This window comes from Paramacrobiotus metropolitanus, unplaced genomic scaffold, assembly GCF_019649055.1.
Source record: "Paramacrobiotus metropolitanus isolate TYO unplaced genomic scaffold, Prichtersi_v1.0 Parri_scaffold0000009, whole genome shotgun sequence".
Classification (NCBI taxonomy): domain Eukaryota; kingdom Metazoa; phylum Tardigrada; class Eutardigrada; order Parachela; family Macrobiotidae; genus Paramacrobiotus; species Paramacrobiotus metropolitanus.
In genome coordinates, this window is record NW_026570229.1 from 2,241,381 (window position 1) to 2,257,759 (window position 16,379).

Here is a 16,379-nt window from a genome sequence, read left to right on the forward strand (position 1 = left end):
CTGCCTGCTCATCAGGCTTATTTTCTGCTGCGCACTTGCATTGGCGTTCCTAAAATGAACTATTTACTACGAGCAAGTCCAACTTGGTTGTGCGGAGACGAACTTGATAAATTCGATAACATTACCAAATCGGCATTAGAAGCAGTAACGAATAATAAGATCGACGGTGTCACCTGGGCTCAAGCATCGCTCCCTGTGTCCAGTGGTGGGTTGGGGATCAGACGTGTGGCAGAACTAGCTATTCCAGCCTATTTGGCTTCGGTTTATGCCACAGCGCCTCTTGTCTCGACCATTGCCTCTGGTACGGAGAGCCTTGACTTGGTGCATCAGTTGTGGCAAACAGCTACGGGCACCGAACTACCACCAGAAAATCTTCGGCGTGTACAAAAAGTGTGGGATGTAGCTCTGGTACAAAAAACTTGTCAAATTATTAAGGAAGAGTTGTCTAGTGATGTCACCCACTGTGCGCGTTTGCTTGCTGTTGCAGAGCCGGAATCTGGCAAATGGCTGAACGCTCTGCCTGTTTCTTCACTTGGAACCCTGATGTCGGACGAGTGCTTTCGCGTAGCAGTCGGCCTTCGAATCGGCGCAGCTATCTGCCGTCCGCACCTTTGCACGGACTGCCGTCTCCCTGTGGACGAATACGGTCACCACGGCTTATCCTGCAAAAAGAGCGCTGGGCGTTTTCTTCGCCACACCGCACTGAACGAACTGATTCGGAGAAGTTTGGTCACCGCTAAAACGCCGGCTGTACTAGAGCCGCTTGGAACAAGTGACGAAGACGATCGCCGTCCGGACGGTGTGTCGCAAATGCCTTGGAAGAACGGTTTACGGCTAGCCTGGGACGTGACGTGTGTGGATACCGTCGCATTTTCAAACGTCATTAGCAGCAGCGTTAAGGCTGGAGAAGCGGCCCGAAAAGCAGAAGACGAAAAGCGGCGGAAATATGAATATTTAGCACCTGAGTACTATTTTGTTGCATTGGCTTTTGAAACTTTTGGCGTCGCTAGCCCTTCCTGTATTAAGTTTTTGCGAGAATTGGGCAGGCGGTTAAAGGATGCTACGGGAGAACGACGCTCTTACGAGTTTCTGCTACAGCGTATTAGCATTGAAATACAGCGGTGGAATGCGCTGTCTGTGACTTCAACCGTACCGCGTTCTGATGGTTTTAACGCTGTTTACTTTGTTTTATAATGTTGATGTTCAAACGTCTGAACGATAAGCAAACCAATAAATTCTTCATAGTCGGTTACCATTGCTGACTCACACCCAATACCGTGTTTCCCATCAATGAGAATTCCGCGAAGTCCTCCAGCAAAGTTTCACCGTATTTTTCGGATCGTTGGTAAATTTATAGAAAAGTTACCAGCAAAATAAGAAAACGACGATCATGAGAAAAATACAGTTTTTCAATTTTGGAAAATACTTATTCAAACACTTTTTACCGAATGAACGCTCGACGCACACACCTACCAAGCCACTTCCGTTGCCATTTCCATTTCGGAAATGGAGTTGGAATTTCGCTTGAATGGACTTACGAGTTCTGATGTAAATTGTAAACAACACTTTTTACAACAGCGATTTTCATTTTTTTCAGATTTCTTTAATTTTCTCCGCTTTTATTTTGGTTCTCCGAATTATTTGCGGAGCACTTAATACAGTATTCGTAAAGCAATTTGAAAAGTTTTGCGTTTTCTAGTTTGATCTTTGAGAGTTCGAGAAATGTGACCAGCCGCGGAATATTCCGCATCTTACTCGTATTATTAATTACCGTAATTCTTTTCGAAAAGGACGAAAATTGTTATAAATATCTGAAAATGCAGCACGTAATCACCAGGAGATTGCTGTATTCATTATCTGCTCCTCCGCGTCAACGAGCGATGATTCCTGGTTCATTTTGCTCGTCTATGCGGATCCGCGAGGCAGGGAGCATCGCGAAACAGGACCACGAAGATCCTTCACCAGTGCGTTCGCTCCACAATCCCAGCGAAGCATTTCGGAGGCTGGATTTCTTGTTGAGAACGATTGCTCCTCCTTGGCAGAATCCTGCCAGATGGAAATGGGATTGTCGGTTGAATTCTGTTGATTGTTTTCGGAATTCCCATCGGAAAGGTAGAGACGGCGGGGGAAACAGGAAGACGGGAGCCGCGTTGTATTCGATTCCGCTGCTGTCGCTCGCCGTGGCGCTGTGCCAGCGTTCCAAAACCAGGGACAATGCAGGTAAATTTCTGCAGATGACAGCTGATGCACAAACCTGCAAAAAATAAAATCGTTACAATTTTAAGCGTCCGGGACTCGATAGTATTCCGAGGAAATTTGTTTTATTGACAATATTTTTGAGATTATGTTATTTGTTTATAAAATCTGGAAACAAAAATAATAGTTTTTCTCATAATTTTTAAATTATTAAGTTTTTAATTTTTAAATAATTAAATATTCATTTTGATACCTTATTTATAAATTTGTTTTTACTGTAGGTAATTATCACATCGAAGTTCTCGTGGAAAAAATGTTCAAATAATTAAATTTTTTGTGATCCTAAATTGCTGGAAATTCCGAGGTTTTGAATTTATGCAGATGGAAATGTGGATAAATTCTGTGATGGACGTTTGTTCGAGGCTATAATAAACGGCGAGGAAACTGCGCTCAGCAGGTACGATACAAGGCAAACACTGCACGATAATTTTTTTTATTAATTTGTTCCGTTATTATCTTCCGGCACGAAACTGTCTGCAATACTGAAACCTTATACTGTAAATTGGAAAGCACGGTACAAATCATACACGAGACGGACATATACTTACTCTTGATTCAACTGAAAATAATACAAGAATTTAATACAAATTTTGAATGGTTCATATGAGCATTTTTATCTGCATACTGAATTGTTTGTTTGTTTTATGTTGTTGTTTGCTGTAGCAGCTGTTGTATTTGTTTGACCATTCCGTAAATTTATTGCAGTTTTCTATGGTTTCTGTTGCGAATATTTTTTAAGTAATTTCTGTTAGAAAATGTGGACAAAAAAATATGAATAACTGTTATTGTTCAAAAAATATGAATAACTCTTATTGTTATATCTTATACATTTTTATGGTGTTAATTTTGCATGGATTGCTATAGTATGATCAAAAGCGGCATCGACGTCAACTGTCGGCATCGCTACGGATGGACACCGTTGCATCTCGCTGCTGTTCGCGGACGTGCCAGGTACGATAGTATTTGCAGATTATTAACTTTTGTTAGTTGTTAATAGGAAATTAGGAATTTAATATATTCGTTAACAGGAATATAATTAATTAACAGTGATTTAATAAGAAATTAATTTATTTATCAGGAGTTTTGATGATTAATATAATCAGTATGATGTAGCAGTATTGTCCATGCATATCCATATCCGCATAAAAAATTCTTCCTTCGTTTTTTTTCGTAAGAAAAAGAACAGTATTTTGAATTTTCATTATCAAAATTATTAATTTTAACGATGTGTAGTTGAACTGCATATTGACCTGCAGTGTCTAGCTTATATTAATGCCCATTCACTACGTTGGTAGTGGTACTCCTGTTGTGTACGCCTGTAGTCGTGTACGTTCTGGTGTGCTGTTATACAGAATGGTGGATCTGCTGGTGAAAGCCGGTGCCCGCATCGACGCCCCGGACACCTTCACCAACGTGTACAAAATCGCCGAATCCCAGAATGTCCACTATCTCGAAGGTAGGACCCCGCTGCTTCTATATAACCGGGAAATTGCGATGCGGATGGATTTGCTGTAGTGTTGGTGGCGCGGGAAGAGGAGTTCAGTAATCGGCTCAATATGAAGACGACGTTCAGCGGTTGCACGGCGCTGCATTATGCCGTGCTGGCCAACGATGTGCCCACCATAAAGGTCCGTTGATTCGTGTCACTAAGGCGATGAAGAAAACAAAATCACAATTTATTAACCATGCATTGATTTTTTACTGGAATTGTTATTAATGTTTTTAATAAATTAAATTTTATTTAATTTTCACATTGGTAACTTACTGATAAATGTTCTTCGGAATTAGTAATTGCTGACAAATGGTGCCTTTATGAAGTTTACATAAACAGACACAGGTATGAACACGTATTCTATATGATCACCTGTCGTGGACTTTTGTCGGAATTTGAAATAATTTTTTTTTATTAAATTAGATTTTATTTGTATATTTGATTTTTTCATTGGTAAATGACTGGTGAAGGTTCTCCTTAAATTGCTGATAAATTGCTTTGAGAAATTTACTTTAAAAAACGCATGGACTGTGTAGGCATTATTGGAAGCCGGTGCCGATCCGCAAGCGGAAATGGACCGCGGTCATAAACCGACGGATTTCGCCAAAGACCAGCATGTCACCGCACTGCTCAAAGATTACGATGAAAAGGTACATTGTCAGCTGCCCGTGTTGTTTTTGAACGTAACGCTGCCATTAATTTATTCGCTACAGTTTAAATACCGCCGGGATCAGCAGAAAGCCGAGGAGCGCCGACGTTTCCCCTTGGAGCAGCGGATTAAACAGCATCTTGTCGGGCAGGATGTGGCCATCTCCCTGGTGGCGGCTAGTGAGTTAATCCTTACTTTGAATTTTAAAAAGATTTCAATTCAAAAAGTTTATACATTTATGAAATTATGAGTTGTAAATTGTTTTTAAAAAATTAAAAAAACCAGTTTTGCGAGCTTTTCTTCGATTGAATTAAGTCTGAAAAATATTTAATCTCAAAATTCAGTAAATTTATAAACAGATAATTTTTTAAAAATGTTAAAAGATAATCTTATGAGGTTTTTTTGTTAGCGATTCGCCGGAAAGAGAACGGTTGGTACGACGAAGACCGGCCCCTGGTCTTCCTCTTCCTCGGTTCCTCCGGCATCGGGAAGACAGAGTTAGCGAAACAGGTGGCGAAATATCTGCATAAAGATGCCAAGAAGGGATTCATTCGTCTGGATATGTCGGAATACCAAGAAAAACACGAGGTAGGTATACCAACACTGCTCGTTCATTCGTTTTCATGTATTTGCATCGTGGGGATGGTTACAGGTGGCGAAACTGATCGGCTCACCTCCCGGCTACGTAGGTATGACGGTGCTTTATCGACAATGCTTTCAGTTTGATGGAAAGGGAATGTGCTGGGTGTAGGTCACGAACAGGGCGGTCAGTTGACGTCCAAACTACGCGAATGCCCCAACGCCGTCGTCCTGTTCGATGAAGTGGATAAGGCGCATGCGGATGTGCTGACCGTGATGCTGCAGCTGTTCGATGAGGTACGAATCTGTGCATAATTTGCCGAAAAGTTTCTTTAAAATATTTGACATAAACTCAAAAAAACCGGTATAATTCTGTATAGATTTCCGGTACTTGTAACCAACCCGTTGGCAGTATTATGGTTGCAAACTTGCAATGAGTATTGACGGATGCCGTCACGGCTGGTACAATACAACTCTCGTTTTAAATTAGTAAATTAATAATGGCGTTTGGACGGAATTTGTAGGGTCGTTTGACGGATGGGAAAGGAAAGACGATCGAATGCAAAGATGCCATTTTTATCATGGTGCGTATTTCGAAAAGCAGTTTTATTGCGGCACCGATCGCACAAAAATAACGGCTGTTACAGACATCGAATCTCGCCAGCGAGGAAATCGCTAAGCACGCCCTGGAACTGCGGGAGAAAGCGGCAATCGCGGCCGAAGTCGACCGCCAGCGGGAAGTGCCGACGAAAGCGGTTAAATCTGGTAAATAATTTTTTCTGTGGTGCTAAATTGTTTTGGGTTTAAAATGATTTTATGATGCAGTGGAACAAGCGCAAATGCAGCACGATGAGGATATTGTCGACATCTCCAAACAGTTCAAGCACGACGTCGTCGAACCGATTCTTAAGGTGATATCAAAATCGGCATGTTAGTCCGTTGATGTTCTTGAATAAAACTTGAAATTGTTCTTTATAGAGACATTTCCGTCGCGATGAATTTCTGGGACGCATAACGGAGATTGTGTATTTTCTCCCGTTTTCTCCGCGGGAACTGGGCCAGCTGGTGTTGAAGGAGCTGCTGATCTGGCAGAGTAAAGCCAAGAAACACCACCAACTGGACATCACCTGGGATCATGCCGTCATCGATTCGCTGGCCGATGCGTATAATGTGCGCTACGGCGCCCGCAGTATCAAACACGAGGTGAGTAAATCTATGCTCAAACTGTATTTATTCGCTTAAAATATTGGAAATTTTTCTGCTTATTTTAATTCAGAATTAGCGGTTAATTGTTTTATTTGGAATTTATTTATTTTCAGACTAGGTAATAAGGTGTTAAAATGCTGCTGGCAGGGTATGGACGCGTTATTTACTTGCTGCGTGCGGCGTTCAGCGTTTTTCCTTTGAACTGTATATTTTTTTAAAAATGTCTTTATGGTGTGTCAGTTGTAAATCGTGTGTTTTTAGGTGGAGCGGCGTATCGTCAACGAGCTGGCGGCGGCCCACGAAGAAGGCCTTCTCGAGCCGGGCAGCGCGGTACGATTAACTGTGGGGCCGGATCCCGGTGATCGGCGTGCGCTGAGCACCGGAAATATCCGGGTGCTGGTGAAGAAACCCAAGGAGAAGGGCTACACGGACGTCACCGCTAAGATCCACGCGGGCCACCTGAATCCGCTGGTGGCTGGTCAACAGCGGCTGTGAACGTAGTGGAGGGGCGCTGATAGCCTGTGCGTCATTGTCGCGGCTCTTTCCCATTGGATAATGTGTCGCAGTAGATATTAGACGTTTTCTTATGCCCGTGCTGGTGAAAAGTGGTGTTTACTGATGTAGATGTACTGCGGATATTGTACAAAATTGTAACGGTGTACGATCATAGGAAAAAATGAAAAATTTTTTTTATTACGGTTGCGGTAAGATCGGTATCCTTCAGTCTGATTCAGGGATTTATTCCACCGGACAGTTAATAGAAGAGGAACAGTCTTGCATAGAAAGTGTATTATTCTACATAAAGTAATTGAACCGTTGTAAACGCAAATAAACGTAAGTAATGTGTATAAGAGGAATTAATTACGACTTACGAGAACGGTTAATCTTGCTAATCTGCATTATACATAGAATGACTGCTGCCACTTCCTTCGATGCACTCTTCTTATTAATTTAGCAAATTCTCGAGTAATTACCGTTCACAATAAAGTGCCATTCCTAACGTAAACTTTGTGTAATAACCGACATCGGAAACAGGCTCACACAGCTGATTTCCCGTTGGTAACTCGTATCTGATGTTAATCTATCCGGTGTAATAAGCAACCGCCCTCAAGAGCGCAACGTTAACGAGACTTGTTAGACTGCTCGTAAACTGTAAACAGAAGGAAGTCAGCAGAAGTAGAATTTTGTCACAGTCAACTGAGTCAAGAATTCCTTTTTCCCAATCTTGTTTTTTATTCACAGTCTTTGTTACAGTATTTTGATTTATGGTTGTGAAGTGGAGCCGTGAAACACGTCTACCTGTCGACCCATCTGCGCGTCACAACACTCGCACAGTCGCAGCCTTATCCAGTTCGCTGGTGCTGCACACTTTGCCTGTATGTTCTAGCGTGTTTCGCTGATCGTGTGTATCTCAGATTCGCGTTCCTCAGACTCCCCACTGTTTATCGAGCAACGCTTCCAGCTGTTGTGATTCTCCTTGCGCCTACGACGTCTCCCATCCGTCATGACATCGAAGAGACCTTCGGGAGGTTCTCCCCATCCGGATCAGCGGGATCATGACCACCCCGCGGGTATCGTGCCGCCCGAGGAGCAGCCAGGCTACGAACTGCGCATTCCTGACTTCTTCACGGGCTACGCCACCCCGGTCGGCCGCACGGCCGAGGAGGATCATCGGCCACCTGGGAAACGCCAGATCCCCAAGGTGGACCAGGTTGCCAATAATCCTTGCTGGGAAGTAGGTCCGCTCCTTACCACTTACCAGTATAGATATACCTGCATTGCAGTCCTTAGAAATTTTGATTTGATATTTTTTGACAGTTCTTTTTATTATGCTACAATGTTGTTGAAATTTCAACGAGCCCAGTGGTTATTAACTGTTTTACAGTTCGACCTGAAAGAGTTGTAGATGTTGGGAAAGTGTGCTGTTTTTGCAGGAATCCAAGGCAGCGATGCGATGTTTAGACGAGAATAATTATCAGCAGCAGTTCTGCACGCGCTACCATGAAAATTACACCAACTGCCGCAAATTCTGGGTAAATCTGATTTTCTTGGAAAATTGTGCTGCATTAATTCTGTCTTCAATTGATAAATGGGAATTTCGTTTTAAAATTGTTTGTGCGTAAATTTTACATGATTAAAAATCTGTTCAATTTTTTATTGATGGCGACAATCAGTCTTTGTACTGTCTGTAAAAAATTGCATTTTTCGTAATAAAAATTTAAAGCGCTTTCTGCTCTTAATATTATTAGGATTTTAAATTACGGTACCATTTTTGGGCTGATTTTCGGGTAGCGGTCAGATGTAATTTAAAGTTTAAATAAGCGTCCTGAAGTGATGTATTTATTAAATTAAATTTAACTCATTCAGTAGTTTAATTTTTGCTCTAAAAATTTTATTTTTTTTACCATTTTTCCACTCACAAAATTCTCCGATTTTAATTTGTTTCTGGATGGCCGGCCGTTATGCGCGTTCGCCGGCCGTTATGCGCGTTCGCGTTCGCGTTCGCAGGCGTTATGGCTATACGTACGAGCTGGCTTCGAATAAAGAAGAAAATCATTACTGAACAGTGTTCCCCTTGCAGACCCGTGTGTATAATGATCGGAGGAACAAGGATCTTGTGCCGTGGCTGCCGCCGCCGGAAGAGCGGCGGGTCATGGAGGAGCACTATCGCAAACTGTGGAACATGTGACTGCCGTCGTCCTTTCGTGAATGGCCCGCTGAGTTTGCAGTGTTCAAGTGTTTTTTGTAATATTTTTGACAGTGATTTGTTTTTTATGATGCTGTTTAATATGGGTTCGGTTTCGGCCTTATGAAGAACGAATGTTGTGCCATGATGCGTCTGGCATATCCTTGTTGCCTCTGAGCTGGGTGCCCTCTCTGTTCATACGCTGCAGTAATCAAAACACTGACTACCGGCATATCGCTATGGATATTTGGGTTTGTGGAATTGGAAAAGTGTTACCTGACGCTCTTCGTGGCGTCAGACCAGATTTTATACTCTTGACGATTAGTTAGTAGCAGCACCTCGCGCTTCGCGCTCGGTGCCAATTAAACCGATGCTTTTAAAACATCTCAACTTGGTTTGCTTATTCACCGCTTTGAGCGAGGTGACGGCTGTTCAGGTTAGAAAAGGATGGTAAGGTCACGAGTCAGCTATGATTACGATTACCGGGATCAAGAATCCCCAGATCACTGTGCGGCCAGATCGTAGGCCTAATTTATTACAACGACACGTATGAACATGAACAAAAGAACCAAAACCAAAAGTCAGGTTTTAGGAACAGGTGTGCTTGCTTCCGGTGCGCAGGAATGCCGCGTTCCTGGTACGCTGGTCAAATCAGCTAGACACAACAAGGTAAACCGCTTAGACAACATTCATCCGCTTTAGTATGCGGGACATGGAAAAAGGAAAGCGCGCCACATTCGATTAGTCCCAACGTTCAGCAAAAACCCGGCCTTACAACGGTGTACAAGGACAGTGCGCACAAAATCCCAGAGCACAAATTGTGTGCTCAGTCTGCGTTAAAACTATCGACTTTTTTAGTCCTCACACTGAACGTTCAATTATAATAAAAATAAAAAACCCTCATAATTATCCGTACCGAGAAAATCTGCACCGAACTGCGCTAAACGTTAACAGAAGGAAAACTCTGCATCATTCTACCAGAGAAAAATGAACGCGCTCAAGAGCGTGACCTTTGATACGACTGCCTGCATTATCCACAGCAAAACTGGCCGCGTTCTACAAATAGTAGAAGAAGGGCTCCAAATCGGGATGGGGAACATCATGGATGCTTTGTCCCACAAGAGACGCTAGTTTGTGAGCGTACTGACAAGGAGCCGGAACTCTGATAGGTCCCTACAAGGAAATACAGTTTACACAACATCGTCAATGAGTGTAGTTTCCCCGTTGTTAGTGCAACTGTGCAAGCTTGTCCCGTAATTTCTGTCGCGCTAACACATCGGCAATTACAAATTCACGGATTGCACCAAACTCGGTACTACGGCGCGCCATGCCACACTATTTGCGCTCTACAACTGCAACTTTACAAGCATTTGGCATGACCGATACATGTATGTACATGCCTAATATTAATCTGAATTACAATATAACGGTAGAAATTACGGGTCACAAGCTTGTACAGTGTTTCAAAGTAATGATTTGTTGTCATCAGCTTACCGACCAATTGAAGTACATGCAGCACAAGGCGTATGTGAACTGCTGCAAATGATCGATATCCAGCAAAGAATCATTGAACAAGACATTGTAGTACGTCGGCGCCACCGTACCCCGGGGGGCAGAGTGCGCTACCAGGTAGAAGTCCATTCTACATAGCATTCCAGTCATCGTTAGAGCACTGGAGAATCCTTGTATAACAATTAGAAAAATGTACTGATACAGCTTACTGATGAGGTTTTGTAACAGCCTGGTCAACGAGAGTTCCCGGCAGAGGATTCACGAACGGCATTCTCTTGCCAGGGGTGTCCACAACAAATCTGGTATTGTGACTTTTGGTCACGATGATAAAGGTGAGCTTAGCTCTACAAAATCGCATCAGAAAATATTGTGACGATACAAAATAAGAAACTTGCGCAGTTCCAAAAACTGGTGAACTACTACAGCAACGTGATAAACCTCGAACAGAGTCATTTACGCGGTACGCTATTGAGTAAGGTAGCGGTAACACGAAAATTTGAAGGAGAGAATCAAACGTGGTTTCGTGAGGGAAAGCGTGTGCTGCACTGAACGCCCTACCACCTACCCGTATGGTCGCTTAAGTGAAACACTATGTTAAGTGAATGGGCGATGGTCGTTTAAGTGAAACACCCGAAATATTTCATTCCACAAACCGATTTCCTTCTGGTTTTCTTCTTTACCCGATAGAGCTAGGCGTGCTCTTCACATAGTACTTGAAATTATTTAAAAAACTTGAATCGTTTTCTTGCAATTGCGTCGGTAAAAAAACAGTGACGAAACGCTTAAGCCACGCCACCCGAGCCACTGCACTACGCCATGATAATTACAGTCACTGCCTCACACGTGCGGCTGCGCCACCCCTATGAAGACTGCATATGTACACAATCGTGATAACCAGTGGCTATTAATCCCTCCTTTGATGGCTGACAAACAGCAGAAACAGATGCAGCTAAATAAAGATTTTGTAAGTAGCAGGGAACGAGTTCGAATTCGTACCATATTTATCTGCATAGTCCTTGCAAATAGCCAAAAACTTGTTAGCAGATATCTCCACTCCACACTGCTCGTACTTCCGCAACAACTCCGCAAGGACCTCTTCGTCAAACTCCGAAAACAGCTGAGTGTGTCCTCCGTGTGGCTGTGGCATGGGGTTCTTCAGACGTCGGTATAAAGTACTCACTGGGACAGCGTGCATGTTGGCAGCTTCCCTCAGCGAAAGCCCTTTTTCTTTCACGTCAGTACAAGCTGATATTATACGTTTATCCATATTACTGTTTATCATTCAGTATCACACTCCAGAAAGCATAATTTTAAGAAATAAAGAAATAACTCGCATTAGAAACAAACAAATCTGAACTAAATAGCGCAGCCGCACATGTGAGGTATTGACTGTAATTATCATGGCGTAGTGCAGTGGCTCGGGTGGCGTGGCTTAAGCGTTTCGTCACTGTTTTTTTACCGACGCAATTGCAAGAAAACGATTCAAGTTTTTTAAATAATTTCAAGTACTATGTGAAGAGCACGCCTAGCTCTATCGGGTAAAGAAGAAAACCAGAAGGAAATCGGTTTGTGGAATGAAATATTTCGGGTGTTTCACTTAAACGACCATCGCCTATTCACTTAACATAGTGTTTCACTTAAGCGACTATACGGGTAGTGTACTTCGTATAGGTAGTTTCTTGCGCGAAGGTATAGCCGTATAGGTATCGCGATGTTGCTTAAAACGATGACCATCACAAAGCGTTTATCGTAAGGACTAACGGCGCTGCGCATTTTGATCGTCTCTTACTACACCGTCCTGCCATCATCCACCAGGCGATTACGGTTGGTCTTACTTAACAGTACGGGTTTTAAATATCTGAAATCGCAACGTGCATCGGCACTTAATGCGCTAACAGTGTTGCATAGCGAATCCTGCCATGAAACCCAGCATACACAACCCATGAATTTGCACTTTTTGTTGTGCCTTTACGCAAGAAATTACCCTAGTGTACAGCGGGTCCTATACCGTAGAAAAAGCACTACCGTCGACTTGATGTATTACGGAACTAATGTGCTGCGCCCTTACATTCCTCACCGAGTTTTTAGAGAAAGTTATACAGCTATCAAGGATTAGTTTAGTTTTCCCAAAATGTACCGTGTTATGACACGGTACATTTTGGGAAAACTAAACTAATCCTTGACACCGCAGTTCGAATCACTTACCGCGGATTTGCCTGTGTTACCGCTTTAACAACAGCTCGCACTTCGTTGTTCTGTACGGCTTCCAGCTGCCCAGCTCCAACTCCTAATGACAGAAAAGCATTCCAAAAAAAACTGAAAACATTTTAGGTAGTGCTATTTTATGTAATTTTAACATTAATTTGTACCATCGCGGTAGAAAATTACATGCTCCGGGAAATCCCCTTCCCTATCGCGGAAGCGGTCCATGAGCTCTGCACATGCACAAAATTATTGATGACATGTAAAATTTTCAGTTTCCCATTTACAGGATTGTTGAACTGAACTTACTAGTTACAGCATTGGCCAAATCGTCACTGATTTCCTGACCAGAAGACTGGAAAAACACGCTACTGCTGCAACGCGTGCCGGAGCTATCGGAAGTGCCAATGACCGCAACTGCTGATCGGGAAGCACCCCTGCTCTTGGAATCGTGGAACGTATCCACCCCGATAAGCATTGTGTTAGCATACTGGAAAAAAAGTATGTAATAAATTTCTGTATGCTTCTATTTTCTATCTACACATTACTAGCTTACTGCTGCATCCTTCATTTTTCGCATATTTCGGTCACTTTGCGAGTTTGCCTACTATCTGTACGTGTAGAAAAACTTATAAACTGTTCACCACACATCCTAATTGGGAATTTGCGATACGAAACCGTTTTCAGAAGTCATCGTTTGTTTAGTGAAAACACATAGGTAATCGATAAGTTTTGAGAAAAATAATCAAATTTGCATACTCAAATTACATCCACTCCACAAGCAGTAGAAGCAGCGTTCGTGATTGACGGTTAATACTTATATTAGGGGAAGCAGCTCGCGTACATGAACGAAAGCTGTTTCTTTCGCGCACTTCCAGTCACTTTTTTGCATTATTCTACGATATTTCATAGCCAAATATTTGGAACGCATTGACGTAAAAACCATTAACCATCAACACGATCTTCAGCGCACGTTCATGCAAAACTGGTACCGGACCGGTATAACGATTAGTTCATAATCTACGATTTCTTTTTGTTGCAATTCATGCATTCTAACTGGCTTCTGCTAATAAAAATTATCTACATGTACATAGACAGTGAGACTTTTAATACACCGCCGTGGTTCAACCTTTTGAGTTTTTTTCCCAACCGTAGATTACCCACGCAGACAGTTTTCAGGCTAGCGTACACATGTGCACATCATTTGGCTGCCGAGTGGTACCAAACAATGCAGCAAAAGTTTGTTAGGGAGTGCGTTGAAGTTTTCGCACATGCACTGAAATTTGGCACCGTGTACCACAACCGGCACATTCCCCTCAAAAAGTCCACCACATTAGTGGTGCCCGGTGGCCAGTTTATGCACAAGTGTAGGCAAAGTGGCAGAAAAACTACTGAGAAACGAAGCACAGATTTTGTCTCATTACGGTTTTACCATTGCATAGCGAGTCATATCCAGTGCCCATGGCGCTCCACCCAATTTCCCACCCATCTGCACAGCAATCTTCGTCGCCACACTTTTCAGCATCCCCTGCTTCTCCAGCGTCTTCTGTACGACGCACTGAGAAATAACTGCAAAACAAAGCTGCTTCCATAACAGGCATGACAAACACTCTGAGTAGTACAGAATTAGGCTGTTACTGCGTTATCCTGATGGTCAGATTCGTCTGTGATGGTTAACGTACCTGGCACGTCGCAGCAAAGAAAGGTTTTGACGCCATCGTATATTGGCTTCGAATAACGCGCCAAAATTACAATAACCTTGAGAGAAAAAACGATTACATTTCCACTGGCAATCGAACAATTTTAATTCTATTGCATAGTGCCAAAGACGCTTGATTTTTCGTCCTACCAATCGAGCGCTCGTTTGCACAGCACTGCGGAGTATGTGCAGAATGTCCCGGTCACACTCGTAGGAATATCTGTAAAAGAGAGTTTCTCAGTTTCACTAAAAAAATATGAAAACATGTCGATCCGTCCGCGGCTCAAAATTTTTGTACTTCGACGTTCACCGCATTTCGGACACTCTACACGGATTCGCGTACCGTACACCAGAGACAGCTCAGAAAGGGTAGTATCTGTGTCGTTCCACGTAAGAAAATTTGATAAATTTCCATTATCTTGTGTGCACCTTGTGCAAAAGACATTAATTATTACTGCGTAATCAATTTCGAACAGTTTTTTGTCATCTGGAGCAACGCGGAGAAATCCCTGTCTCAGACGTTCGGTACGTCAATCCATACTCTATAACGTCCGAAATACAAAAAACGTCGAAGAACTACAGAAGAAGAACTCTGTAGTGTGAGAATAAGACGGTAATAAAATCAAGCAGTGTGCAACCGGAACACATCCCATACGAATAAATCGCCAGGATTGGGTTCGATCCGTTCGAACAAAGAAATGCCGGTTTGCGCAGTTCGCGGTACATTAAAACGAAACATCTACTTCGTTTCTTATTGGTACATCTAAATTTGTACGAAGTGAGAGACAACTTACGTGGCAGGCGGCGTCAGGCGTATCGCCATGGGAGCACTAACTTCACATAACATCTCAAACAAATCCCTGGCTCCGCGTTCGAAGCATCGCGGGTACACAAAAATGACTCCATCGGCAGGCATCACCGATGGTGGCGCGTGAAATCGAGATGCCCGAATGTCCTTCTGCCAATCGGCGTGCTTCACGCCGTAAGTAATCTGAAATTTTTAAAAAAATATAATTGTGATAACCTTCTAAAATCTAAATGGACATCTGATCATATCTGTGACTGTGCACATATCTATGCAATGGCAAACCGACATTTCGTCGACCGTCACAAAGGTCGACCGAATTACGTCGACCGTCACGAAGGCGACGGCTAGGAAAAGCTAAGAACCTGAGAAAACTAGGAGTATAAGACTTAAATAACCTAAGAAAACCCAAGAAACTGAGGCAGTTTAGCCAAACGGTGGTTCGACCTCGTTACCGGTCGACATTGCTTCTGTTCGACGAAGTGTCGGTCGACGAAATGGCAGGTCACCATATGCAATCAATGCAATACAATACAATATTTATCAATTAGTGACCCTATCCGCTGTCTCCTTCAGCCAACGCGCGTCCTTTGCATCGTACGCTACAAATCTAGAAATTTGAATTGTTGGACAAGCTGTGCAAGTTCCACTTTGTACAACAAGAGTGCAGTGTATTTTGCACACAGCTCCTAAGAAGATTTTCTGATATTCTGAGTGTGGATTCCTACAATTTTATTACGTTTGCATCACTCTGCAAAATACATTCAAAATTTACCTTCCTAGTTCCTTGAAGCAACGCAACTGGTTTCAGCTGACGACCACGAACTTCAAGTAAGTTATTATCGAAGCCAATTCCCCAGTGTTGGATGAACTTCTCCACACTGGCGTTTCTGAAGAAAACATACGCAGAGGTTGTTAGCGAGACATATATGTTGCAGGTCCGTTTCGATATACGGGTATTTCAACGAGCGAAACCGGCCATGTATGGTCCACACTCCACTATCCCGGGAGTGCAATCACCCACGGTTGATTGTGAGATGTAAGGGAATAATAAGTGGTATTAGGTAAACGTTTCGTGGACAACACACAAACAATATTTAATCTGCTCTTGACGAAGGCTTAACTGCATCACTTCGCGCTCGGAATACCCGTAATTAGTGTAAACCTATGCAACCGTATTGACAGGAGCTGAAGTTTAGTTGAGGTTTAGAACTTCAGATCAATTACCCCAAAAGACGCTCCATAAAATCGTTCAAGTTGCGGATACGCTCGTGTGGTTCCTGCAGCGTGTAG

General features: G+C 42.9%; 3 protein-coding genes across 3 annotated transcripts; 2 read left to right on the forward strand and 1 right to left on the reverse strand.

The window, feature by feature from the left end:
- The first annotated feature begins 1,380 nt into the window (after window positions 1-1,380).
- On the forward strand, window positions 1,381-6,959 carry LOC129583130 (caseinolytic peptidase B protein homolog). The gene is made up of 15 exons (XM_055474844.1): window positions 1,381-2,220; window positions 2,578-2,653; window positions 3,121-3,207; window positions 3,609-3,712; window positions 3,772-3,884; window positions 4,285-4,398; window positions 4,462-4,576; window positions 4,807-4,985; window positions 5,050-5,086; window positions 5,149-5,273; window positions 5,501-5,560; window positions 5,624-5,741; window positions 5,802-5,887; window positions 5,955-6,179; window positions 6,444-6,959. The coding sequence occupies exons 1-15, from the start codon at window positions 1,818-1,820 to the stop codon at window positions 6,675-6,677; spliced, it is 2,076 nt and encodes a 691-aa protein (XP_055330819.1). The 5' UTR covers window positions 1,381-1,817; the 3' UTR covers window positions 6,678-6,959.
- Window positions 6,960-7,359: 400 nt separating this feature from the next.
- Window positions 7,360-9,098, forward strand: LOC129583072 (coiled-coil-helix-coiled-coil-helix domain-containing protein 7-like). The gene is made up of 3 exons (XM_055474777.1): window positions 7,360-7,917; window positions 8,117-8,215; window positions 8,764-9,098. Exons 1-3 carry the CDS (start codon window positions 7,687-7,689, stop codon window positions 8,869-8,871), a joined length of 438 nt encoding a protein of 145 aa, XP_055330752.1. The 5' UTR covers window positions 7,360-7,686; the 3' UTR covers window positions 8,872-9,098.
- Window positions 9,099-9,580: 482 nt separating this feature from the next.
- On the reverse strand, window positions 9,581-14,059 carry LOC129583104 (piwi-like protein 1). The gene is made up of 7 exons (XM_055474818.1): window positions 14,015-14,059; window positions 12,892-13,072; window positions 12,750-12,815; window positions 12,586-12,667; window positions 10,590-10,724; window positions 10,363-10,510; window positions 9,581-10,041 (listed from the first exon to the last, which is right to left on the reverse strand). Exons 1-7 carry the CDS (start codon window positions 14,030-14,032, stop codon window positions 9,925-9,927), a joined length of 747 nt encoding a protein of 248 aa, XP_055330793.1. The 5' UTR covers window positions 14,033-14,059; the 3' UTR covers window positions 9,581-9,924.
- Window positions 14,060-16,379: the final 2,320 nt, after the last annotated feature.

Bases quoted from the DNA above. Each gene is read 5' to 3' on its own strand.
- LOC129583130 (XM_055474844.1), top strand. From the start codon at position 1,818: ATGCAGCACGTAATCACCAGGAGATTGCTGTATTCATTATCTGCTCCT. The intron at 3,885-4,284 runs GTCCGTTGATTC...TGGACTGTGTAG, and splicing joins ACGATGTGCCCACCATAAAG to GCATTATTGGAAGCCGGTGC. The intron at 5,274-5,500 runs GTACGAATCTGT...CGGAATTTGTAG, and splicing joins TGCTGCAGCTGTTCGATGAG to GGTCGTTTGACGGATGGGAA.
- LOC129583072 (XM_055474777.1), top strand. From the start codon at position 7,687: ATGACATCGAAGAGACCTTCGGGAGGTTCTCCCCATCCGGATCAGCGG. The intron at 7,918-8,116 runs GTAGGTCCGCTC...CTGTTTTTGCAG, and splicing joins CCAATAATCCTTGCTGGGAA to GAATCCAAGGCAGCGATGCG. The intron at 8,216-8,763 runs GTAAATCTGATT...TTCCCCTTGCAG, and splicing joins CCAACTGCCGCAAATTCTGG to ACCCGTGTGTATAATGATCG.
- LOC129583104 (XM_055474818.1), bottom strand. The intron at 12,816-12,891 runs GTAAGTTCAGTT...GTGCATGTGCAG, and splicing joins TTTGGCCAATGCTGTAACTA to AGCTCATGGACCGCTTCCGC. The intron at 10,511-10,589 runs GTAAGCTGTATC...AATGCTATGTAG, and splicing joins GCTGTTACAAAACCTCATCA to AATGGACTTCTACCTGGTAG.